Source organism: Microcaecilia unicolor, chromosome 6, assembly GCF_901765095.1.
Source record: "Microcaecilia unicolor chromosome 6, aMicUni1.1, whole genome shotgun sequence".
Classification (NCBI taxonomy): Eukaryota; Metazoa; Chordata; class Amphibia; order Gymnophiona; family Siphonopidae; genus Microcaecilia; species Microcaecilia unicolor.
Window position 1 is genome coordinate 318,804,576 of NC_044036.1, and position 27,857 is coordinate 318,832,432.

General features: G+C 43.9%; 1 protein-coding gene across 1 annotated transcript in view; it reads right to left on the reverse strand.

Annotated features, from left to right (window-relative positions):
• LOC115472562 overlaps nucleotides 1-27,857 on the reverse strand; it is a 122,919-nt gene that overhangs the window by 43,820 nt on the left and 51,242 nt on the right. Inside the window, 2 exon segments of the mRNA XM_030206859.1 lie at nucleotides 19,760-19,921; nucleotides 26,749-27,638. Coding sequence (XP_030062719.1) covers nucleotides 19,760-19,921; nucleotides 26,749-27,638 — 1,052 coding nt within the window.

Below are 27,857 nucleotides of genomic sequence, written 5' to 3' on the forward strand. Positions count from 1 at the left end.
CATTGCTCCAGGAGGCAAAAGTATTTATTTGAATTCAACCCCCTCCCCCCCAACACCACCTGCAAGATACTTAAGAAAAAAAAGGGAATTACCATATAAGGTCTATGTGCAACAGGAGAACAGAGAGCTGCCTGCACCCTTCTTCCCACCTGCTGCTCCTACAAGGCAACATTTTGGCACACAGCCAAGATTCACTCTGAAAGGGTGTTCTAAGAAGAAAAAAATAGAGATGGGATTTATTTTATCAGTGCGAGCAATGATAAAGTTTGTTGAGCCAGACAGAGCAGTAACTGAGCAAAGTGAACAAAAAAAAAACACAAGCCAGCCATGGTAGTGAGAGAGGTTCTAAAAAGTTGGAAAGAACATATAGGCTTACAAAGAAAGCCAGAGAAATTTATGGGACAGAAGCAATTCTAGGCACAACAACTCACATAGAACCAGTAGGAGAAAATCAATCCCAACACTCTGGCAATTCTAGGCACAGCACTAGAACTACTAGAAGTTCTAGGTCTCAAAAATCACTTAGGACAAACCATTCCAGCAGGTCTGCTATGGGCTGTATTGCTCTTAAGTTGCAAATGGAATCAAAGGCTTCCAAATCAAAAAGTTCTTTATAGTAAACAAGAAGCAGCCATAGAACTTGAGAAATAAACTGGAAGAAAAGAAAGCAGCGGATGCCACTGCACACAGGAAGACAGAATTAGAAGAAGAAGAGGCAAAAGCCACTGCTGAATGTAAGAAGGAAAAGTTAGACATCGCCTTGAAGGTGCTCTAGCAAGAGAGAGAAGCAGCTTTTATAGAGGCCCAAGTTAAAGCACTTGAAATCGAGCGTCGTACTGAAAGATTGGAGGGTGTCCAATGTAATGCCAATTTTTAAAAAAGGTTCCAGAGGAGATCCGGGAAATTATAGACTGGTGAACCTGACGTCAGTACCGAGCAAAATGGTAGAGACTATTATAAAGAACAAAATTACAGAGCATATTCAAAAGCATGGATTAAAGAGACAAAGCCAGCATGGATTTAGTGAATGGAAATCTTGCCTCACAAATTTATTATGTTTCTTTGAAGTGGTGAACAAACATGTGGATAAAGGTGAGCTGGTTGATATTGTGTATCTAGATTTTCAAAAGGTGTTTGAGAAACTGACTCATGAAAGACTCCAGAGGAAATTGGAGAGTCATGGGATAGGAGGTAGTGTCCTAATGTGGATTAAAAACTGGTTAAAAGATAGAAAACGGAGAGTAGGGTTGAGTGGTCATTATTCTCAATGGAGAAGGGTAGTTAGTGGGGTTCCCCAGGGGTCTGTGCTGGGACCACTGCTTTTTAACATATTTATAAATGATCTAGAGATGGAAGTAACTAGTGGGGTAATTAAATTTGCCAACGACACAAAGTTATTCAAAGTTGTTAAATCAGAAGAGGATTGTGAAAAATTACAAGAGGACCTTATGACACTGGGAGACTGGGCGTCTAAATGGCAGATGACAATTAATGTGAGCAAGTGCAAAGTGATGCATGTGGGAAAGAGGAACCCGAATTATAGCTACGTAATGCAAGGTTCCACGTTAGGAGTCACCGACCAAGAAAGGGATCTAGGCGTTGTCGTTGATGATACGTTGAAACCTTCTGCTCAGTATGCTGTGGCGGCTAAGAAAGCAAATAGAATGTTAGGTATTATTAGGAAAGGAATGGAAAACAAAAGTGAGGATGTTATAATGCCCTTGTATCGCTCCAAGGTGCGACCACACCTCGAATTTTGTGTTCAATTCTGGTCACCACATCTCAAAAAAGATATAGTGGAATTACAAAAGGTACAGAGAAGGGCAACAAAAATGAGAAAGGGGATGGGACGACTTCCCTATGAAGAAATGCTGAAGTGGCTAGGGCTGTTCAGCTTGGAGAAAAGGCGGCTAAGGGGTGATATGATAGAGGCCTATAAAATAATGAGTGGAGTGGAACGGGTAAACATGAATCGTTTGTTTACTCTTTCCAAAAATACTAGGACTAGGGGGCATGGAATGAAGCTACAAAGTAGTAAATTTAAAACAAATCAGAGAAAATGTTTCTTCACTCAACGTGTAATTAAACTCTGGAATTCATTGCCAGAGAATGTGGTAAAGGCGGTTAGCTTAGTGGGGTTTAAAAAAGGTTTGGATGGCTTCCTAAAGGAAAAGTCCATAGACCATTATTGAAATGGACTTGGGGAAAATCCACTGCTTATTTCTGGGCTAAGCAGCATAAAATGTATTGTACTTTTTTGGAATCTTGCCAGGTATTTGTGACTTGGATTGGCCACTGTTGGAAACAGGTTGATGGGCTTGATGGACCTTTGGTCTGTCAGAGTATGGCAATACTTCTGTACAAGCTACACGGCAGGATGGTGGAGAGAGTCAGCTTGGCTACATTATGGCAGAGGATTCTGCCCAGCGAACTGCAGCCTGTGTGATGGCTCATACCGTAGCACATGAAGGCAGACAGTGACAGTCTGACTCAGAAGAGACATCAGATTCTGAGCAAGCACGTTCTTCTACACCAGAGTCTCACTCGCTTGAAAGAAGCAAGCCTAAGGTAAAGCATACCAAGGAAGCAAACCATCGCTACAGTGATCTACACGCTCCTACGCATATGGATGCACTACTACTGGCTCTCGCTCCAGGAAAGCACACCAAGGAAAACCTTTCATTTCACCCACAGACTCTGGCACCACCCAGGATCTGGGCTCAGATAAAAGTTGAGCAGTTACACCCAGCAAAACACCCTTTGATTAAGCAAGAGCCACCTGACCAGCCACACTCCATGCCTGACTTCAGACAAACCCCAGCAAATAGCCAGTCACAGGTACCTACTGCCAGCAGTCTAGAAACGTCAGAGAGAGAGAGGATCTAGCAACATACACGGCTCACAAAAAGATGGTAGACATGAGGCTTACTCATTTCAATGACTGCCCTGAAAAGTGTAGAGGATGGAAATCCAACTTTAAGGATGCCATAGCAATTATGAAGCTCACCCCAAAGCAAGAGATAAACCTGATGACAAAGTGGCTGGAAACTGAGTCAGCCAATTGTGTAAAGAGATTACTGGATGCCTATTTGCTTGATCGCTCAAGAGGTTTGAAAGAAATTTGGGAAAGACTTGACCATGGCTGCCCAGAAGCTATTCAACAAGCACTGATGAAAAGAATAAAGGTGTTACCCAAAGGTGACAAATAGAGATAATGACAAGTTACAAGAATTAGGAGATCTTTTTCAGGAAGTGGAAGCTTTCAAAGCTGATCCAAACCTTCCTGGCCTGTACTACTTGGAAACAGCTTGGGTCAGAAATGAGATTATATCCAAGCTGCTGTATGTTATAAGAGAAAAGTCATAACCATCTGCATGTGAAGGAGGTTTACAGCTGGGAAGAACCGGACCCTGGCTCAACCATCTGTCAGAACACCTCTCTACCAGATTTATGTATTTATTTATGTTAAATAAAATAAATAAAAACATGACTCCCTAACAACAGAGAGCAAGCTCTCTCTCGTCTCACTTCATTGCAAAAGACTCTAAGAAGGAAACCAGAGACAACAAGCACTTTACAACATTCATATAACGGATAACGGTCATGTAGAGCCAGCTCTGCCATTAAAAGACAATGAAAAATGTTGGTGTATTGTCCACAAAACCAGGCCAGATCAGGGTTGTGTTTGATTCCAGTGCTCAGTTTCAAGGAATCTCACTCAACAATGTGCTGCTTTCCGGGCCTGACATTGCTTTATTTATTATTTACTTATTAGGATTTATTTACTGCCTTTTTGAAGGAATTCACTCAAGGTGGTGTACAGTAAGAATGTCAAACAATAGACAATTACAGCAATGAAAATATTCAAACAACAATACAAAGTATTGTATAATATGCTACATTACCATGTCAGCACAATAAAATATTTTAATAGACAGCATAGGGTGTAAGCAAATATGGAACATATAGATAAAACAGAGTAACAGGAGTATGAAAATAAGGGACTAGTTTAAAGAAGATCGCAAATGAGGTTAGAAAGGTGCTTGAACATTATCTTAGCTAGGGCAGGAGTGGATAAATATGTCCTGCTATAATATGTAATCACAAAAGAGAGGGTAATACAGCAAAGAAGCATACAATATAGACAAAAAAAGCAATACTGGGCCTTCAAGAAAGAGACAATGGCAGTGACAAAAAAAAGCAACACTGGGCCTTCAAGAAAGAGACAATGGCTATAATATGTGCAACCGGTGTCATGTACTTTTTCCGTTAAAGGCCTGGTTGAAGAGCTAAGCTTTCACCTGCTTCCTGAAGTGTTAAGCGAAGTCTTTCAGGGAGTGCATTCCAGAGTGTGGGGGTTATTCTGGAGAAGGCTCACTCGCGGGTATCACATTGTGTGATGTCTTTTGGAGAGGGTGTGGTTAGTGATAGTCCTTGAGAGGACATTAGTGTTCTTGGAGGTGTGTAGAGGATCATCCTATTCTTCAGCTACTCGGGGCCATTTCCTTTAAGGGTCTTCAAGGTCAAACAAAGAGTTTTAAATTTGGCTCTGTATTGTACTGGTAGCCAGTGAAGTTTATGCAAAAATGGTATGATATGGTCACATCGCTTACAACCTGACATGATCAACAGTCTAATAGGAGTCTTGATTTGCTTCAGAAAGGACCCCCCCCATAGCCATAATAGCAGATATCCAGCAAATGTTCTATTGTTTTGTTGTACACCTAAACTGCAGAAACTATTTGAGATTCCTATGGTACCGTGACAAGAACATCAACCAGGAAATTGTGGAATCTAGAATGAGAGTTCATATCTTTGTTAAAGTCTATCACCTGCAGTAGCAACCTACGGGGCTGATCCCTCCTTAAGCTACTGTGATTCCATCAAAATTCTTCACCATTTTCCCCAAGGCATTTATTCACAATTGATTCCCTCACTTTCCTTTTAAGTATTACATCTTTTCCTCTCAGCTGGGCTGAGGTTCTGGCTATCTCCTTGCCTCTGAGGTGACTGGACATGGACTCTGTTTTGCAGAGGGCAACAATTCAGTCCAAGCAACTGAACTGTAAGTTCCTTTTCTTTTGCTATGATTGCTACATTCAAGAAAAGCTGGATTAAGAATTGACGGCCTTTTTTTACAAAGCTGCGCTACTAATTCCCGGTGCCGCAATTGACAGGAAGCCCATTCAATTTCTTTGGGCTTCCTCTCATTTGCCTCATGGGAATCGCAAGCGTAGCTTTGTAAAAGAAGCCCTGAGAGTCTGCTGGTAAAGTTTTTGCTTGGGAATAGTTTAACTGGCTGTTGAAGCTTTGTGACCTCACCTAGCCTAGAACGGCACACCATTGGTCTACCCCTACCTTTTTTTACCCCCTGCATTGATTACTTACTACGTAGGGGTTTTCAGTCTCCTTTTTGTACAATGTATCACTTGCCCAGATGTTCTTTTGCTATATTTAAACACAGAGTACAGTGTCTGTAATGCATTATAGACCACGATTACTGTGCAAAGGGGGAATTCACACTGAGAGATGGACTTCCTCCTGTCATAGTGATTTTTTTTAGTACCTATTAACAGATACCACTTTTGTTATCAACAAAATGGCAGATTTATGTTTAGGGTATAAAGAGCAACAATTGAAATACAATCATGTCAGAAAGGCTGGTCGAAAAGCAAAACCAGGCAGGAAAACACCACAGGTAGCAAGGACTCCAGGATCTCTATGATGTATTTATGTGTTTAATTTATTTATTTGTTACATTTGTATCCCACATTTTCCCACCTATTTGTAGGCTCAATAGTATCGGAGAAGCCTTTGCAGGCTCCGGTGTGAACAAATACAGGGTGATGTTGTGGTAAGATCAAGTTCATGTGGCACAGCCACATTAGGGAATCGGAGAATGGAAGAGTTGTGTTATGTCCATTACTTGCTTTAGTTTGGCTGTGTTGCAGAGATTAGGCATTTAAGTCGGATCGGTAGGGTATGCCTTTTTAAACAGGCTGGTTTTTAGTGATTTCTGGAAGTTTAGGTGGTCGTACGTCGTTTTCAAGGCTTTTGGTGATGCGTTCCACAGTTGTGTGCTTATGTAGGAAAAACTAGATGCGTAAGTTGTTTTGTATTTAAGTCCTTTGCAGCTTGGGTAGTGCAGATTTAGATAAGATCGTGTTGATTCAGATGCATTTCTAATTGGTAAGTCGATCAAGTCTGTCATGTAACTCGGGGCTTCTCCGTAGATGATTTTGTGAACCAGGGTGCAGATTTTGAAGGCGATGCATTCTTTGATTGGGAGCCAGTCCTTTGGGGTAAGCATGCACCGAGTAAGGGTTTACCCACAAGGTTGACCCAAATTGACATTACATTTCATTACTTCTCCTAGAGACTTTGGGGTGGCAATAACAGTTTGGCCAGTGCTTGGTGTATTTGACTGCCCTATCTGTGCCCATCTCAAACATGTCCTATGCGGCTGCAACATATGCACCCTCTAGCTACAGTCCTGGGGGGATGCTGGGAGGGAGGCATGCTCTGGCTTACTGGATGCATTTTAGGACTTTCTGTTTCATAAGACACTTGAAAAATAATATGCATAGTCCAGCCAATATTCAACTGGTGGCGATCAGAGTTTTTATGTCCACTGCTAGCTGTTCTCCTGGATATTCAATGCCAGGCTATATCCAGGCACCGGCATTGAATATTCAGTTGTGTGCTGGCTAACACTTATGCAGATAAGTGCAATATTCAGCACTTAACCGAGTAAGATGAACCACATAAAGATAAGACTGCACCCCACTTTCTCCTATTTTGTTTAATGTATTCTTTAGTTTTCTTGGGAAAGAGCTTAGGGATCTGGGACTGTCTTATTTTATTTATACAGATAATGAACGGAATATTTTTCCATTAACTAATTATATCCAAAGTGTTTTTGATAAGTTGAATGATTGTTTTCTTATTATTTCAAGCTGAATGGCCTTTCACTACTTTAAATTAAATTCTGACCCCCCCCCCCCACACACACATTAATATTGGGTAACTGGTAATAAATAGAAATAAATCAAAACATAGAAAAGAAAATGAGATGATGCCTTTTTTATTGAACTAACTTAATACATCTTTTGATCAGCTTTTGAAAGTAACCCTTCTTCAGATCAGAAATAAGCAAATGTTGATAAATTTCAGAATATATAAGTGACGCACAAAAGCATTTCAATGACAGTTTCACAGGAAGAGGGAGGGGTAGGTTAGGTGAGAAACAGGGAGAGCTGGGTCCTGGGTGGATGAGAGTCAGAGAGAGATGAATGGTAGATAAGAACAAAACACTAGAATTTTATGATTTATAATGGGCTAGAAAACCCAGGTCTTTGTTAAATCCTTTCTGTTGGGTGTTAAAATATTTAACCATTTTGATTTCTAAGGTCTTAAGTTCCTGGATTGTTTTAAAATTTCCTTTTTTATTTTTATTTTTTTTAATCATTTATTTATAATTTTTCATTTTTACAAGGGTCACTTGCAAACAGTAATACAGAGATGACTGTAGATTAATACGATATTAGAAGAAAACAATCTCAACTAGATAAATGGATTATATACAATCTTTCTTTTTCTTAGACCACAAAATAAATAGGGAGAGTGAAACAAGACAAGCAGATCAATTAAACAACAGTAAACAAAGAAAACGTGGTATTGACCTGATTATCCCCAGTTATTATTTATCTGAATCATTATTCCACATTGATCATCTGGTTGGCTTCTTCAAATCCAAAACGGTGTATAGTCAATTAATTTCATTGGAAACATACTTATTGTCCAATATTAGTGGAAATAATACACCTGATTTCATTTTTTTCTCTTTTAAAACCAGAAATTATTTAACAATACAAACACTTGAATCTCGTATCCAATTCCCACTGATTAAGGTAATCCCAGTTTCACAGGCTTCACTCCTTTTGAATTAATATACTAAGGGAATCATTTCAGAGGAAAAAACTTTAGGAGTCATACCCGGAACTCTGGGAAAACAACAATCTCGATATTAATCATCTGTAATAATATTCATTTTGTTCAAAATTTTCTGGTCTATTATCATTTTCAAAATCTTAACCATTTCCTACTCCTGTAGAACTTCATTTGCTGTAGCAATTTTTCATTCTCAAAGGATTCGATTATATTATCCATGTGGCTCACTAATAAGATTATATCTGAAGGTAAAATTTCCTTTTAGCATTCTTACCATAAGATCATTGATGCAGTGGCTATCACACAACTTTACTCATTATGGGTAACTGGAAATTCCTCTTTCTTTCCCTCCTCAAACCCAATGCAAAAAAGAGGTTCATAGTTTAGGATTTGGTTGGATACAAAATTAAAAGGTGATTACCAGATTAGGAGATTATCTTCTTTATTTTATTTTATTGCGTTTGTATCCCACATTCCCCCACCTATTTGCAGGCTCAATGCGGCTTACATAGATTTGTTGACATTATCATAACAAGATATCAGATACAATTAGTAATGTGTAGCGATCAGGTAGGGAGGAGGGAAGAAGGAAGGGAGTGATTAGGATAGTTGTATAAGGTGAGCTTTCATAATTGAGTGGGTTGGTGAGGTGACTTAGTGAGGTTATAGGTGTTCATTGTAGGCCTTGTTGAAGAAGAATGTTTTCAGAGATTTTCGAAAGATAGTTGTTTCGTTGATTGCTTTCAAGTCTGCGGGTAATGCATTCCATAACTGCGTGCTCATGTACGAGAAGGTAGTGGCATGTATCAGTTTGTACTTCAGTCCTTTGCAGCTGGGGTAGTGCAGGTTGAGAAATTTGCGAGATAATCTTGTGGCGTTTCTGTCTTTTTTCAACTTTGCATGTTAAGCTAAATTTGATCCCATTTTTCTCTTGATGACTTACAGAGAATAGTTCATGCATTCATTTTTTTCTAGAATTGATTATTGTAACACATTTTATCTGGGATTCCCTAAAAAAAATTAATTTATAGGATCTGACTGTTGCAAAATACAGCAGCACGAGTTGTACTTTGCAAAACAAGGTTTGATAGTATCATTCTATCACGTAAGTCCTCGCATTGGCTTCCAGGTACATCTAGGATTAATTTCAAGATTTTATGTTTGGTTAATTGGTTTTTAAAATTTTATATGGGCTTTGCCCTGAGTATTTGGTTTCTTTAGTCTCTCTTTGGTCAGGTCGAGGTCCGTATAAATTCTTAAATAAGAATACATGGTCTGTTTCTCCTCTGTCTTCTGTTAAGTTGATTTCTTCTTGTAAGACGTTCTCTCATGTGACTGTTTCATTTTTGAACTCTTTGTCTATTGAATTTAGTTTAAAAACTGATTATTTGTATTTCTGGAAAAGATTAAAATTCTGTTTCTTTTTTCAAATAAATTTTAATTAAGACCACTTCATGCCTTTTGCTCAGTTTTTGTAATTTTGGTTGTTGAATTCTATTGCTTTAATGAATTGCTTGTGCATTATTATATTAATTGTTTGTATTTTTGGCTACTGGATTTCTAGTTTTATTATCTGCTTGTGATCTGTCCAGAGTCAGTGTTTTGTGATGGTATATACAAATTTTGATGTTATGTATTTGGATTTTGCTCACACCTTTTTCAGTAGTAGCTCGAGGTGAGTTACATTCAGGTACTTGGGGTATTTCCCTGTCCCAGGAGGGCTCACAATCTAAGTTAGTACCTGAGAAAATGGAAGGTTAATTGACTTGCCCAAGATCACAAAGAGCAGCAGTGGGATTTGAATTGAGCACTTCTGCTCTAACCACTAGGCCAGTCCTCCACTCTTATGTTGTGCAGTTAAGGGATGAATATTGGCACTTAACTGCATAAATGTAGACTCTGCCCCTGGAACGCCCTAAGTGCTAACAGTGGATATTCAGCAGCACTTAACCAGTTAAATACTGCTGCATATTCACAGTTAGCCCCAGACTAGCATTTAAACAGCCAGGATCCTCTCTTGGCCTTTGAATATTGAGTGGAGTATATTTTAGGACATGTTCCCCAGTAGGAGTCTCTACTTTCACAACCAGAGTAATGGTTACAGAAGCATAGCCCTGAATTAGAAATATAGAAAGAGAAAAATGTGGGCAGATAAAGACCATCCACCTTATAATCGAAAGAGAAAAACGCCTATATTTCGACCCAAATCGGGAGATAGACGTTTATCTCACAAAAACGAATAAATCGGTATAATCGAAAGCCGATTTTGGACGTTTTCAACTGCACTCCGTCGCGGATGCGGACAAAGTTGATGGGGGCGTGTCAGAGGTGTGGCGAAGGTGGAACTGGGGCGTGGTTATCGGCCGAGGAGAGATGTACGCGTTAGGGCGATAATCGAAAAAAATAAAGGCATTTTTAGCGAACATTTAGGACACTTTTGTTGGACCCTTTTTCACATGAACAGGTCCCAAAAAAGTGCTCTAAATGACCAGATGCCCATCGGAGGGAATCGGGGATGACCTCCCCTGACTCCCCCAGTGGTCACTAACCCCCTCCCACCACAAAAAAATGATGTTTCACAACTTTTTATTTTCACCATCAAATGTCATACCCACCTCCCTGGCAGCAGTATGCAGGTCCCTGGAGCAGTTGTTAGGGGGTGCAGTGGACTTCAGGCAGGTGGACCCAGGCCCATCCCCCCCTACCTGTTACAATTGTGCTGCTTAATGCTTATTAGTCGTCCAACCCCCCCCCCAAACCCACTGTACCCACATGTAGGTGCCCCCCTTCACCCCTTAGGGCTATAATAATGGTGTAGACTTGTGGGCAGTGGGTTTTGAGGGGGATTTGGGGGGCTCAACACACAAGGGAAGGGTGCTATGCACCTGGGAGCTCTTTTACCTTTTTTTTTGTTTTTGTAAAAGTGCCCCCTAGGGTGCCCGGTTGGTGTCCTGGCATGTGAGGGGGACCAGTGCACTACGAATCCTGGCCCCTCCCACGAACAAATGCCTTGGATTTATTCGTTTTTGAGCTGGGCACTTTCATTTTCCATTATCGCTGAAAAACAAAAACGCCCAGCTCACAAATTGTCGAATAAAACATGGACGTCTATTTTTTGCGAAAATACGGTTCGGTCCGCCCCTTCACGGACCCATTCTTGGAGATAAACGCCCATGGAGATAGACGTTTTCGTTCGATTATGCCCCTCCATAAGGCCTATCCAGTCTGCCCATCCATGTCACCCTTAGAGATCTTATATACTTGTCTCAAGCTTTCCTAAATTCAGATACAGTTTTTGTCTCCACCACCTTCACCGGAAAGTGTTATGGAATTTTCTGGAACTTTCAGGCCACTGCTAACACTGTTTTTTCTCTCACTGCAGTTTCTCTGTTCCACAGTGCTGGTTTTTTGCTGACACTGCTGTACAGGAGGCTCTGCCAGCTCAGATAAGATTTTGCTGCTTGGGCACCCCCTCCCCCACATAAAGGAATCCTGCTCAGAAGGTAGGGATCCCTAGAAGCTTAGTCGGTGGTGGGAGGCAGGGCGGGTGGTTGGGAGGTGGGGATAGTGCTGGGCAGACTTATACGGTCTGTGCCAGAGCCGGTGGTGGGAGGCGGGGCTGGTGGTTAGGAGGCGGGGATAGTGCTGGGCAGACTTATACGGTCTGTGCCAGAGCCAGTGGTGGGAGGCAGGGTGGGTGGTTGGGGGGCGGGGATAGTGCTGGGCAGACTTATACAGTCTGTGCCCTGAAAAAGACAGGTACAAATCAAGGTAAGGTATACACAAAAAATGGCACATGTGAATTTATCTTGTTGGGCAGACTGGATGGACCGTACAGGTCTTTTTCTGCCGTTATCTACTATGTTACTATGTTATAATGCCCCTGTAGCTAATGGCCTGTACTCAGAACACCGGTCAGAGTGAATACAATGGTAATGGCGTAGTGTAAGGGGGGGGGGGGGGGAGATGTAAGGAGACTGTATATGTGACACTCTCTATGATTGATGTGTGGTGCTGGAGGTGGGATAGCAATATACCCTATGAAGATATGTTGCCTCCCCCTGTTACCGGTGGGATATGCTGTACTGATGAGTTAGACCCTATGTCCTTGTCAGGAGCCTATCTCCCAGGAAATACGTAATTATATTTCCCCTCCCCCTTCTGAGATTGTAAGTACTGAGAACTATTCCTCGGCAGCTGTAACTTTTCTTCCTTTCTTTCTATTGTTCTTGTATTACTTAGGGACTTTTGCATAGTGATCTCTCCATAGTTTGTAAAATTATTTCTTGTGCACAACTGAGAATGTTATTTCCTGCTTAGCTACATAATAAAAGATATTTCTTTTATTCTTCGCCTGATTCTTTTCCTTTCCTGAGAATAATATATACTCCACACAGCTTATACAAAAGCCGTTCCATGAATTCACCACCCTTTCCATAAAGAAGTATTTCCTCAGATTACTTCTGAATCTATCTCCTTTCACCTTCATCCTATGACCCCTTGTTCTAGAGCTTCCTGTCAATTGAAAGAGACTCGCCTCCTGTGTGTTTATGCTATGTAGGTATTTAAGTATCTCTATCATATCTCCCCTCTCCTGCCTTTCTTCCAAAGTATACATATTGATATCTTTAAGTCTGTCCTCATATACTTTATGATGAAGACCACTGACCATTTTATTAGCCATCCTCTGGACCAACTCCATCCTGTTGATATCTTTTTGAAGGTGTGGTCTCCAGAACTGTACACAACATTCTAAATGAGGTCTCACCAGAGTCTTATCTAGGAACATCATCACCTCCTTTTTCTGCTGGCCGTTCCTCTCCCTGTGCATCCAAGCATCCTTCTAGCTTTTGCCATTTCCTTTTCTACTTGTTTGGCCACCTTAAGAGCTTCACATACGGTCACACCCAAGTCCTGGTCTCCTTTCATGCACAAAAGTTCTTCACCCCCTAAGCTGTACTGGTCCCTCAGGTTTTTGCAGCCCACATGCATGACCCTGCATTTTTTAGCATTAAATGACCATGTTGATGTTAGTACTATGTGTCGCTGAGCCAAGAAATGTAAAGATTGTGGACTGGGAAAGGTTGATTTGTGTGATCAAAAATGAAGTAGATGACCTGTGCATAGGCGTAGTTTGACTGTTTCATTTGGGGGGGGGGCAAAAAAAATGGGCGGAGCATATTAGCATATCATTTGCATATATACATATGCAAATGAATATGCTAATATGGAGGAAGGAAATGAAATTTACAGGCAAAATATCACAGATGCACATTTCAAAAAGCTGACACATTTCAATTAATAAATTATGAATAAAATAAACTTTTATTTACCTTTGTTGTCTGATCATGTAGTTTTTCTATTCGCTTTGATCCCAGTGTCTTCTGTTTTATGCAGTGTCTTCTTTCCAGTAGGCTTCCCTCTGCTCCCCACCCTCCCAGTCCCATCCATCTCTTGCTCCTTCCCTCTGCTCCCCACCCCTCCCAGTCCCATCCATCTTCTGTTCCTTCCCTCTGCTCACCATCCCTCCGTCCCATCCATCTTCTGCTCCTTCCCTCTGCTGTGCCTGACCTCTCCCAATCCCATCCATCTCCTGGTCCATCCCTCTGCTCCCCACCCCTCGCAGTCCCATCCATCTCTTGCTCCTTCCCTCTGCTCCCCACCCCTCCCAGTCCCAACCATCTCTTGCTCCTTCCCGCTGCTCCCCACCCCTCCCAGTCCCATCCATCTCCTGCTCCTTCCCTCTGCTCACCTCCTTTCCCAGTCCAATCCAATTCCTGGTCCTTCCCTCTGCTCCCCACCCACCCCTCCCAGTCTCATCCATCTCTTGCTCCTTCCCTCTGCTCCCCACCCCTCCCAGTCCCATCCATCTTCTGTTCCTTCCCTCTGCTCACCATCCCTCCGTCCCATCCATCTCTTGCTCCTTCCCTCTGCTGTGCCTGACCTCTCCAAATCTCCTGGTCCATCCCTCTGCTCCCCACCCCTCGCAGTCCCATCCATCTTCTGTTCCTTCCCTCTGCTCACCTCCTTTCCCAGTCCAATCCAATTCCTGGTCCTTCCCTCTGCTCCCCACCCACCCCTCCCAGTCCCATCCATCTCTTGCTCCTTCCCTCTGCTTCCCACCCCTCCCAGTCCCATCCATCTCCTGCTCCTTCCCTCTGCTCCCCACCCCTCCCAGTCCCATCCATCTTCTGTTCCTTCCCTCTGCTCACCATCATCTTCCGTCCCATCCATCTCTTGCTCCTTCCCTCTGCTGTGCCTGACCTCTCCAAATCCCATCCATCTCCTGCTCCTTCCCACTGCTTCCCACCCTCCCAGTACCATCCATCTCCTGCTCCTTCACTCTGCTTCCCACCCTCCCAGTCCCATCCAATTCCTGGTCCTTCCCTCTGCTCCCCACCCACCCCTCCCAGTCCCATCCATCTCTTGCTCCTTCCCTCTGCTTCCCACCCCTCCCAGTCCCATCCATCTCCTGCTCCTTCCCACTGCTTCCCACCCTCTCAGTCCCATCCATCTCTTACTCCTTCCCTCTGCTCTCCACCCTTCCAGTCCCATTCATCTTCCCTCTGCTGCCCCCCCCCGCGAGGTCCAGGATCGTGACTCCGTTTACCCCCTCTCTTCCTCCCTCCCTCCGGTGCAGGCAGCAGTCTTCTTCAGCCTTTCTGTGTTCCTGGCAGCGGTAGCGACGTACATGCTCCTTCCCTCTGCTGTGCCTGACCTCTCCAAATCCCATCCATCTCCTGGTCCATCCCTCTGCTCCCCACCCCTCGCAGTCCCATCCATCTTCTGTTCCTTCCCTCTGCTTCCCACCCTCCCAGTCCCATCCAATTCCTGGTCCTTCCCTCTGCTCCCCACCCACCCCTCCCAGTCCCATCCATCTCTTGCTCCTTCCCTCTGCTTCCCACCCCTCCCAGTCCCATCCATTTCCTGCTCCTTCCCACTGCTTCCCACCCTCCCAGTCCCATCCATCTCCTGCTCCTTCACTCTGCTTCCCACCCTCCCAGTCCCATCCAATTCCTGGTCCTTCCCTCTGCTCCCCACCCACCCCTCCCAGTCCCATCCATCTCCTGCTCCTTCCCACTGCTTCCCACCCTCCCAGTCCCATCCATCTCCTGCTCCTTCACTCTGCTTCCCACCCTCCCAGTCCCATCCAATTCCTGGTCCTTCCCTCTGCTCCCCACCCACCCCTCCCAGTCCCATCCATCTCTTGCTCCTTCCCTCTGCTTCCCACCCTCCCAATCCCATCCATCTCCTGCTCCTTCACTCTGCTTCCCACCCTCCCAGTCCCATCCATCTCTTACTCCTTCCCTCTGCTCTCCACCCTCCCAGTCCCATTCATCTTCCCTCTGCTGCCCCCCCCCCCCCCCGCGAGGTCCAGGATCGTGACTCCTTTTACCCCCTCTCTTCCTCCCTCCCTCCGGTGCAGGCAGCAGTCTTCTTCAGCCTTTCTGTGTTCCTGGCAGCGGTAGCGACGTACACGCTGCCTTCGTTCTGCCCCGGAAGCCTTCTCTTCAAGTTCCTGTTCCCACCTATGCGGGAACAGGAACTTGAAGAGAAGGCTTCGGGGCAGAGCTGAAGGCAGTGTGTACGTCGCTACCGCTGCCAGGAACAAGAAAGGCTTAGAGAAGATTGGTGCTGCCTGCGCCGGAGGGTAGGAAGAGAGGGGATAGATAGACACGCTCGTCTCCGTCCACTTCGCTGCTTCCCTGCCCTCTCTGTCTGCGTCCCGCCTTCCTCTGATGTCATTTCCTTTCGGGTGGGATTGCAGACAGAGAGGGCAGGGAAGCAGCGAAGCGGACGGAGACGAACGCGTGCCTGCTTGTTTTTTTTTTTTTTTTCATTCTAGCGCCAGTCCACGTCCTCGTCGTTTGGGGGGGCATTGCCCCCCCCTCGCCCCCCCCCCAGTCTACGCCTATGGACCTGTGACAGCAATGGATGAGTCTCATATGAGAAAGGTTGACAAACTCATAAAGGACAATACAATCGAAGGATCACTCAAAGGGAAATTGCTGACCCACTTGGCATTTCATAGGAACTTGTGGGTTATATTATTGATATTCTTGGATATCAAAAAGTTTGTGCAAGATGAGTTCCTTGCATGCTGACTGTAGAAATGAAAGCTTCAAGACTTGGGTCCCGATATAAGAATGAAAGTGAGAAATTTCTGACATCCCATAATACATGTGTTCATTATTATGAGCCAGAAACAAAGCACCACTCTGGAGATTCATCACCACAGTTCACCTGCAAAGAAAAAAAAATCAAAACACAGCCTTCTGCAGAAAATTCCTGGTTACAGTCTTTTGGGACATGGATGGTGTTGTTCTCATGAATTTCCTTGAACCTGGTACAACCATCAACTCAAGAGCATTACATTGCAACCCTGAAACTTTGAAAGAATGATTGAAAAGAGTTTGGAAGCAGAAGAAAGAAAAGTTGTTGCAACATGACAGTGTTAGGCCTCACACAGCATGAAACACCACAGAGGCAATTGTGAAGAAGGGCCTCAAAGTCTTATCCCATCTGCAATACAGCCCAGACTTCCATCTTTTTCTGAAATTGAAGGAATACCTTCAGGGGCATCTGTTCGACCCGAATTAAGAGGTATAAAGGACTGTGAGGGTGGGTTCAGGCCCACCCAACGGTAGCACACGTTTAGCGGTAGCTGGTGGGGATTCCAAGCTCTGCCAGCTGAAGACTTCCTCCTGATGGTAATGAAAATGCTGCTCTCCACAATTCTGGCACCTTCGCATGCTCAGTTTTCAGCGCATGCCTGCTGCAGACTACCAAGGTGGAGAGATGCATTTTCTCACCAGCTGAGATTTTTTTGGTAGTGGGGGGGGGAGAACATTTGGTGCCCACCCACTTCTTGCCTAGGCCCACCCAAAATCTGCTGTCTGGCTACACCCTTGCTGTGAGCCACTGGTTGAAGAGACAAAATGTGTAATTCTGTTATGACAGCTTTCAAAAACTTGTTTGTCATTAGCAGAAATGTGTGGTGAATGGTGGCCAACTATGTAGAAAAGTAAATATATGTAATAAAAGAGCAAGTTTCAAGAAAGTGAAAGTGCCTTGTTGCTTTGTAGCTTTTACTATATGAGATGTGGGGTAAGGAATAATATATTGTAGAGGAATATATTTGAGTTATTCCCCAAGTTTTCCACGTCATCACTGTGACCCCTGACGCAGGTGCTAGTCACCGAAACAAGGCCCCTGTCGGGTCTTTTTGTCAAGGCTCATTCATTAAAGAACTGTGTTCCATTTTTAAAGGCCAGTGGTGCTGTTTTTTTGTTTATATTTTATATTTGTTACAATATCTTCATTTAAATAAAAGTAATTCAGCCCTCGTATATTCTGGTCTGGGCTACATTATTGATTAAGGGCCCCTTTTATTAAGGTGCGTAGGCGCCTGCGTGCGTCCAACGCGTGTCAGTTTTGAACTACCGCCCGGCTACCGCGCGCACCGGGCAGTAATTTCATTTTTTTATGGGCATCCGATATGTGCGCCAAAAATATTTTTTATTTTCTACTGTGCTGCGCTAACCGGGCAGTAATCAGCAGTGTACACTCGCTGACGATTACCGCCCGGTTAACACGTGAGACCTTATCGCTAAGTGAACGAGTGGTGGCAAGGTCTCAGGCCCAAAATGGATGCGTGCCAATTTTTATTTTGCCGCTCATCCATTTTCCTCCAAAAAAAGAGGCATTTTTTGCAGGCGTGCTGAAAAATGGACCTACGCGCGTCCGAAACACGCGTCTACACTAGCACAGGCCATTTTTCAGCCCACCTTAGTAAAAGGACCCCTGAGAGAGGCGTGCTGAGTGTGTGAATTAAAGCACCAGCAACGTCCTAGCATTAGTTAGTCTCAGCTCTGACCTTCAAACACCAGTCCAAATATATTTATAATAACTTGCCTTGATGCTCACCAGGCAACATAGAGTTACACATGATAAATGCAATCTAGTCATAATAAAACTCACCTAATTTACTCCACTTACCTGATGTGTCCCTTAGTCCTAATACTGTTTGAAAAGGTAAATAACCATTCCCTGGTCATCTGTTCCACCTCACTCATGATTTTATAACCTCTATCATATCCCCTCTTAGCTGTTGTCCTTCTTCAGCTTGAGGGGATTTGATAGAGGCTGATTGACACCTTCATTATAAAAACACAAAGGATGTTTAATGGGGTATAATAATATTTCATGCTTAGAGCACTGCAAATAAAGCTTGACGGTGTCCTCAAAATTACGTAAGAATAAGTTCCTTCTTGTATCTCCTCTTTGTTGATTCTCTCTTATGTTATCATTGCTGGTTTTACCTCTCAACCTATTGTTGACTCGTTTTTGGTAGCGCATTAATAACTGTGAGTTATATGTAGCACATAACAAAATTCGATGTGAATGGATTTCAGCGGAGGAAGGAACTGCAAAAAGATTCCCAAGGCAATGGCTGGTGCAAATGCAGGCAGATTTTAATTCGAATGGATTGCAAATATTGTCACATAAGAGCTGAAAACCTATTATGTTATGATTAGAGAAGTGCAAATTAAAGAAGGCGAACCACAACCTGTAGGTTTTTACATTCAGAACAGTAGAACATCATCCAGCTTATAATTGAAAAAGAAAAACGCCTATATTGTGACCCAAATCGGGAGATAGACGTTTATCTCACAAAAACGAATAAAGCGGTATAATCGAAAGCCGAATTTGGACGTTTTCAACTGCACTCCGTCGCGGATGCGGACAAAGTTGATGGGGGCATGTCAAAGGCGGAACTGGGGCGTGGTTATCGGGCGATCAGAGATGGGCGCCTTTCGCCGATAATGGAAGAAAAATATGCGTTTTTAGCGAGAATTTAGGGCACTTTTCCTGGACCCTGTTTTTCCACGAATAAGGCCCCAAAAAGTGCCCTAAATGACCAGATGACCACTGGAGGGAATCGGGGATGACCTCCCCTGACTCCCCCAGTGGTCACAAACCCCCTCCCACCACAAAATATGCCGTTTCACAACTTTTTATTTTCACCCTCAAATGTCATACCCACCTCCCTGGCAGCAGTATGCAGGTCACTGGAGCAGTTATTAGGGGGTGCAGTGGACTTCAGGCAGGTGGACCCAGGCCCATCCCCCCCCCCACCTGTTACACTTGTGCTGATAAATGGGAGCCCTCCAAACTGCCCCCCAAACCCACTGTACCCACATGGAGATGCCCCCCTTCACCCCTTAGGGCTGTAGTAATGGTGTAGATTTGTGGGCGGTGGGTTTTGAGGGGGATTTGGGGGGCTCAACACCCAAGGGAAGGGTGCTATGCACCTGGGAGCTCTTTTACCTTTTTTTTTGTTTTTGTAAAAGTGCCCCCTAGGGTGCCCGGTTGGTGTCCTGGCATGTGAGGGGGACCAGGGCACTACGAATCCTGGCCCCTCCCACGAACAAATGCCTTGGATTTATTCGTTTTTGAGCTGGGCGCTTTCACTGAAAAACAAAAACGCCCAGCTCACAAATTGTCGAATAAAACATGGACGTCTATTTTTTTCGAAAATACGGTTCGGTCCGCCCCTTCACGGACCCGTTCTCGGAGATAAACGCCCATGGAGATAGACGTTTTTGTTCAATTATGCCCCTCCATGTGTGTTCCAAAAACCGTTGGGCCCTCTATCCTTCGTAGCAGTGCCTGCTGTGAAACACCACACAAAAGTCTATGAATCTAGTCATCATTATCATATTAACCACCTCTATGTTGAACATCAGTTTGGAAAAAGCCTTTGCAAGCTGCTGGATTTCTGTCCCCCTGGTGTCCTCTAGGATACGATGAAGAGCTCCACCAGGCTGGCGGCTGCATGCATGCGGTAGAAAATCCCAAAGGGCAGGGAGATATTGGTGATGATGACCCAAATGGAGAACCCATAGAACTTCACCTCCAACCCGTTATCAAATCGAATCCGAGCGCCAAATGCTGGCATGATCCAGAACTGTTGGGAAAATTGATATAGTGTTACCAGGACATAGTTGCAGACATTTTGCAGTATATTGCCTAACATGTGTGAGAATTTATTTATTTGTTGCATTTGTATCCCACATTTTCCCACCTCTTTGCAGGCTCAATGTGGCTTACAATGCATCATGAGTCGTGAGAATACATTAGAAAGTATACATTTAGTAATAACAGAAGGATTTGGGGTACATGATAATGACAAAACATGATAGTGTTTTAGCAAACAATCATGGTAAGAAATATTTAAGAATTATATAAGAATTATATTGGAAATGTGCATTTAGTTATAGCGAAAAAAATATGATAGTGGTTTGGCAAGCAAATATTGTAAGGGCAGTTCTGGATATGTGTACAGGAGTTCATATTTGTTGAATCTGTATGCTATTAGGGACATTTCAGGGAGCTCATTTTATGAGGGCATATGTTGCCTTTATAAAATAGCTGTACTCTTTTCTTCCACAGTGTCAAGGTAATACATTTATTGGTCTCAGCGGTGCAACTTGCTGGTGTGAAAACTTTACACAACAAGATTTACAATATCCACCTCAACATCGACCAGTGGATTAGGAAGATTTTTCTACCAATTTAAATTTTACATTGTAATAAACACATCTTCAAGGTTATTATGCATATGGCGCTATTATAATGCTCATCTTAAGTGAGTGTGCAGCTCATTGTTGGTTCGGGGACCATTAATCTGACATGATTCATGTTTCGCTAATGCTGTCTCAAGGATAAGTTCCCTGCAATCAGGGAGAAAATAGATTAGTAAATGCAACCCTACGTACACTCTGGCATCTACATCTTCCCCTAAGAAATCAGATTATACCTTCAATTTAAGCACCTCTGGAAAAGTGTCTTCCAACCCAGTCAAAATGGCGATGGCGTTTTTTTACTACTTCTTATAAGTCCAACCACATAATGACATCACCTGTCGTAAAATCTTCTGCAAACCAGTGGCGTAGCCAGAAGACAATTTTTGGGTGGGCCAGCAGGTTGGATGGGTGGGCACTACAACTCCCCCCCCACACACACACGGTCCAGCACATTTAAAGTTATCGGCGCTGCCTCCACTCACCTTCTCCCACCGTGACGCTGCCTCCTCTCCTGCACTTCATGGTCTCCGTCTCCCACCCCAGCGGCAGCGCTCTATCGGCGCTGCCTGCCTGACAGCTGACAGACGCGGTGCGACGACGTCCTGCTCCGGGACCTTTCCCTCTGCCGCATGCAATCCGCCCTGCGTAAGCAGGAAGTTGAATCAATGTGGCAGAGGGAAGGCCCCGGAGCAGGAGGACGTCGCGCCGCGTCTGTCAGCTGTCAGGCAGGCAGCGCTGATAGCAAATTGAAAGCGCTGCCGCGAGGGTGGGAGACAGAGACCGTGAAGTGCAGGAGAGGAGGCAGCGCTACGGCAGGGGTGGGAGAAGGTGAGGATGGGCCTGAGACAAAACTGGGTGGGCCTGGGCCCATCCAGGCCCATCCAGGCCCACCCGTAGCTACGCCCCTGCTGCAAACCCTCCTGGCTAAACTAAAGTCAAACACTCCACTTCCTGGTTTTACCCATGAGGAACTACTGACTGCAACTTAAAAAAACATTCCTTCTCTTTAAAATTTAAAATCTTTTCACTAGAGCCTCCCTCCCACCCTACATCTATACTTAAAATTTGTCACTGAATGGGCTTTCTGCTCCCAGTGCTGCATTAAGGGAGCTTGTTGATTATTGGACTCATTTTCAAAACAGAAAAACGTCTAAAAAGCAGCATAAAGCAGCATTTGCACTTCTTTCTCACAAAAATGTCCAAGAAGAAAGAAGAAGGTTGTAAAGAAGAAGGTTTTAGATACATAGGAGAATGGGATAATACGTGGAAAAATAACAGGCTGTACTGTAATGATGGGCTACAACTTTCTGTGATGGGAAAAAGGATCGTTGGGGAGAAATTCAGACAATATGTTTCTAGACATTTAAACTGGAGGGTGGGGGTGACAAAAGAAAAAAAGGGATTTCGGAAAGTCCCCTCCAGAATAAACATGGTGGCACAGGGAAAGGCCATGTAAGTAAAGAAAACCACCTAAACTCACTAAGCACATGGAAAGCTATGTGCACAAATGCTCGTAGTCTAAGTAAAAAGGTTCAAGACTTGCAAGTCCTAATGTTTGATGAAAACTTGGATATTGTTGCTATTACGGAGATGTGGTTCAACGATTCCCATGAATGGGATGTGACCGTACTGGGCTATATAATCTTTCTAGGAAGGATAGAGAGGGCCAAAGAGGTGGAGGAGTGGCTCTGTATGTGAGAGACAATATCAGAGCGGCTGAAATGCGGGGAACCTGGGGAAAGGAAGAAGCTTTATGGATTGTCCTGGAAAGAGAAGACAGAACCTGTATCCACATGGGGGTTATCTACAGACCTCCTGCGCAAACGGAGAAGTTAGACAAAGATCTGATAGAAGATATTCAAAAGATTGGTATGAAAGGGGAGGTGCTACTGTTGGGAGATTTCAATTTGTTTGACGTGGATTGGAACGTCCCGTCTGCGGAATCGGAAAGAAGTAGGGAGATTGTGGATGCCTGTCAAAGTGCCTTGCTCAGACAAATGGTGACGGAACCCATGAGGGAAGGGTTGATGCTGAATCTAGTGCTCACAAATGGAAGTAGTGTTTCCAATATCCGGGTGGGTGCCCACCTATGTAATAGTGATAATCAGACTGTATGGTTTGATAGAAGGGCGAAGGCGGCGTGCGGACGCACAAAACTCAAAGTGCTGGATTTCAGACGTACTGATTTTGATAAAATGGGGGAATACCTGAAGAAGGAGCTGTTGGCGTGGGAAGGTGAAGGAGAAGTGGAAAAACACTGGTCCAAGCTAAAGGCTGCTATAAATATGGCAACTGATCTTTTTGTGAGGAAAGTAAACAAAAACAAGAGAAGCAGGAAGCCTATATGGTTCTCCAAACAAGTAGCTGAAAAAATAAGAGCAAAAGAGGCTTTGTTCAAGAAATACAAAAGAACGCAACGAGAGGATCACGGAAAAGTCTATTTATTTATTTGCTGCATTTGTATCCCACATTTTCCCACCTATTTGCAGGCTCAATGTGGCTTACGTTATATTGCAATGGCATCACCATTAACAGAGTAAGAGGTTCAGCATGTACAAGAATAACAGGTAGGTAGGGTAAATAAAACGATAATACATAACATACAAGTGAGAGTAGGAAAAAAATGTAATGTTCAATAATGGTAATATGATAAAATAATCAAATCAGAAGGGATCAATATTGGTTGGTTCTGGTATAGATTAGGAAACAAGTCATTAAGGAGGATTCTTTTTGTAAGTCTCTTTGAACAGGTACGTCTTCAGTAACTTCCGGAAGGTTGTCAAGTCGTGCGTAGTTTTTATAGTATTCGGTAGTTTATTCCATTATTGTGTGCAGAGGTAGGCGAAGCTAGATGCATGTATTGATTTGTATTTAAGACCTCTGCAATTGGGGTAGTGGAGGTTTAGGAAAGTACGTGATGAACTTTTGGTATTTCGTGTTGGTAAGTCAATTATCAGATTAAACTCAAAGTGAAGAGGGAAATACAGCTAGCGAAAGTGCGAGCGGAAGAAAAAAATGGCTAAAGATGTAAAGAGAGGTGACAAGACCTTTTTCAGATATATTGGAGAGAGGAGAAGAGATAGGAATAGAATTACAAACCCACTGTACCCACATGTAGGTGCCCCCCTTCACCCCTTAGGGCTATGGTAGTGGTGTACAGTTGTGGGGAGTTGGTTATGGGGAGGGGAGTTGGGGGGCTCAGCACACAAGGTAAGGGAGCAGCTATGCACCTGGGAGCAATTTCTGAAGTCCACTGCACTGCCCCCTAGGGTGCCCGGTTGTGTCTTGGCATGTCAGGGGGACCAGTGCACTACGAATAGAGAAGTCTAGTGTTGAGTGCGTGGACCCAGGCTTCTACCTCCCCCTACCTGTTACATTTGTGGAGGAAAGTGTGAGCCCTTCAAAACTCACCAGAAACCTATTGTACCCACATATAGGTGCCCCCTTCACCCATAAGGGCTATGGTAATATGTACAGTTGGGGGTAGTGAGTTTTGGGGGGCTCAGCAGACAAGGTAAGGGAGCAATGGTGAGATGTGTACCTGGGAGCATTTTATGAAGTCCACTGCAGTGCCTCCTAGTGTGCCCTATTGCTTTCCTGGGATGTCAGGGGGACCAATCTACTAAATGGCTTGATTTTGTGCATTTAGTACTTGGACATTTTTTTTTTTTGAAAATGGACCAAAAAACAAAACGTCCAAATCACAAAACCTTGTTGAAAAAAAGAGATAGTAATTTTTCTTTTTTGAAAATGACCTTCTTTTCTATTTAGATTTTGGACATTTGTTGCAAAACGTCCAAAGTTGGACTTAGACGTCATGCTCAGAAACAGAATGAAGCCTTGTGCCGGAAGAAGAGGACCTCGGCTGGTGGGGGTTGGGGTCCCCCACCAGCAAAGGTAGGCGACAGCGACGGCGGGGTGGCGGCAGGAGGGGGATCGAGAGAGTCATTGGCAGGGGGGTCCAGGGCCAAATCTACGGAGGCCCAGGCCCCCGTGGCCCCACGTAGCTACGCCACTGCAACACATACTACTACTACTACTACTTAACATTTCTAAAGCGCTACAAGGGTTACGCAGCGCTGTACAATTTAACATAGAAGGATAGTCCCTGCTCAAAGAGCTTACAATCTAAAGGACACGTGAATAGTGAGTCTGATGGGGGCGGTCAAATTGGGACAGTCTGGATTTCCTGAAAGAGTTGGGTGCCGAACGCAGCATTGAAGAGGTGGGCTTTAAGCAAAGACTTGAAGATGGGCAGGGAGGGGGCTATGCTTGACCTATCCTCACTGGCCTCCCCCCTTCAATCTGTTCAGAACTCTGCTGCACGTCTTATATTCCGCCAGAACCGATACACTCATATCAACCCTCTCCTCAGGTCACTTCACTGGCTTCCAATCAGATACCGCATTCAGTTCAAGCTTCTCCTTCTTACCTACAAATGCACTCAATCTGCTGCCCCTCACTACCTCTCTACCCTTATCTCCCCCTATGTTCCCGCCCGAAACCTCCATTCACAGGACAAATCCCTCCTCTCATTACCCTTCTCCACCACTGCCAACTCCAGGCTCCGCTCATTCTGCCTCGCCTCACCCTATGCTTGGAACAACCTTCCCGAGCCCATACGCCAAGCCCCCTCCCTGCCCATCTTCAAGTCTTTTCAACACATGATCAACAAGCTCCCTTAGTAATTACAACACATAATTCCCAAGCTCCCTTAGTACAGCACTGGGAGCAGAAAAGCCCATTCAGTGCCAAATTTTAAGTGGTGTATAATAGACAGTGTAGACGTAGGGTGGGAGGGAGGCTCTATTGAAAAGATTTTACATTTTAAAGAGCAGCAACGTTGCAGTCAGTAGTGTCTTGTGGGTTAAACCAGGAAGTAGACAGTTTGACTTTAGTCCTAAACACGCGCCTACACCAGCGCAGGCCATTTTTTCGGCACGCCTTAGTAAAAGGGCCCCTTAGTGTGTACTAAAATTTAGAGGGGCATAATCAAACCCGAACGCCTATGTGTAAGAACGTCCATCTCTGAGAACGGGTCTGTGAAGGGGCGGGCCGAACTGTATTTTCGAAAAAAATGTACGGCCATCTTTTTTTTCGAAAATACATTGGATTAGGGCGTTTTTTGAGCTGGGCGTTTTTGTTTTTTAGCGATAATCAAAACCGAAGCAGCCCAGTTCAAAAACGACCAAATCCAAGGCATTTGGTCGTGGGAGGGGCTAGCATTCGTAGTGCACTGGTCCCCCTGAGATGCCTCTATGCCAGCCTCAAATATCATACCTAGCTCAAGTTGGAAAAAAAAGTGTTTAATGTTCGGTTTTTTTTGGTGGGAGGGGGTTAGTGACCACTGGGGGAGTCAGGGGAGGTCATCCCCGGTTCCCTCCGGTGGTCATCTGGTCATTTAGGGCACTTTTTTGGGACCTGTTCGTGAAAAAAACAGGTCCAACAAAAGTGACCTAAATTTTCTCTAAAAACGCCTTTCTTTTTTCCATTATCGGCCGAGCACGCACATCTCTGCTCAGCCGATAACCACGCCTCAGTCCCGCCTTCACCACGCCTCCGACACGCCCCCATCAACTTTATTCATTCCCGCAACGGAGTGCAGTTGGAAACGCCCAAAATCGGCTTTCGATTATACCGATTTGGGCACCCGCATGAGAAAGACGTCCATGTCCCGATTTAGGTCGGAATATAGGCGTTTTTCTCTTTCAATTATAAGCAGATTAGTGTGTACTAAATCATTTTAATGCACATTAACCTATGCATGAATTTGTGTTAAATTGATATGTTGAAAAGCTTGAATGTGTGTCACAATTATTTTTTTAAATTAAAATAAATAGTAAATAAACTAAATAAAATACGTGCAGGAATCAGGAAAAATGCCCAAGGGAACTGAAAACAAATCAATACTGTTTGCCCTGAGCACATCCCTAATATTTATTCATGAAACAGCATACAAATATATTTCTTGGATACTTCTAAGTTTTAGTTTAAATCCCATGAATTAGGCAGGAGGTTTCATCATTTCCACCCTAGGGTTTTCAAATTGTTACTCTCTCAACATCATTCTTTCCAACCCAATGTAAGTTGGAAAGAACAAGTGAGAAAAGCATGCAGAGTATGACTCATGGAATTCTGTCCAACCTCTTTGCATGTGCGTCTGTGTGTGTTTGTGCGACGAGTGTATGTGCATCTTCCGTATATTTACCAGGATATTTGCCAGAAGCAGGAACATATAAATATCCTTCAAGATCTTCCTCCTTTTTCGGTGTGTTTTTCGATATGTGTTATTAGTGGGACCTTTGAGCTCGTTCTGGACTGCTACTGGCTTTTCGTCGGTGACTGTGGTGGATGATAAGGAATTGCTTGTAAAAGTATGTCCTGAAAGTTTCTTCCTGACACAGACGAGCTCAACTGGAGTTTCTGTACTGGTTTGAGCTGAACTTTTATGTTCATGGTTGGAATCTTCAGGGGGTCGTCGATGGAGACCTTCAATGATAAAGATATTCTGTATACTGTGTTGGACAATCAACAACAAGGAATAGGTTAAGGTGAGAATATTTAGGAGTGCTTCAGGTTTGCTCACCACCATTGCTACTATGGAGTAGTAGGAAATGCAATATTGCCCTAGAGAAGCAATCAGCAGTAGACCTACATCTAAAGTTCTACTTGGGTTTTTATGATTGTCCATGACTCTTTCATCGAACCTATAGATGATGGATCCTGCAAGAGCTCCCAGAGACATCAGGCTTAAGCAGATTATTTGAAAGATGTAAAACATGATCAGGGTTTGGTATTTCATTTCTGTATGAGTCTTTTTTATTTCATACATAGTGAACAACACGATGCCAATCACAAGCATTGCCAATCCTAAAGCAAGGCCTACGAAGGAGTAATGTTTGCAGAAAGTGATACGCAGATGGTACTGGTGAAAATTGGCATCATCCATTAGACGTCCAACGTTCTTCCATATAATGTAGACCATAGGGGCAGCAAAGAGGTTGTATTCAATGTTCAGAGGATACAAGTAATAATAGCCTGTTTGAAAGACTTGACAGATTGAGTTGCATGTGCACCCATCGGCGAAATCAATTTCTCCTAGAACAGAAGAGCAGGTGCATTTTGAAATCCCTTTAATGCTTTCTTGTTATCGCACTATTAACTGAAGACTGTAACTTGGTTTCTCTATCCACAAATCTAAAACTTCCTAGCCTCAGTGATCTTCCTGTATTAAAACTGATACTAGTGAATGAAAAGACAAGAACACATAACCACAGTTAATTTTTACGCAGCCTCTGGTGATAAAGGCCTGTGGGT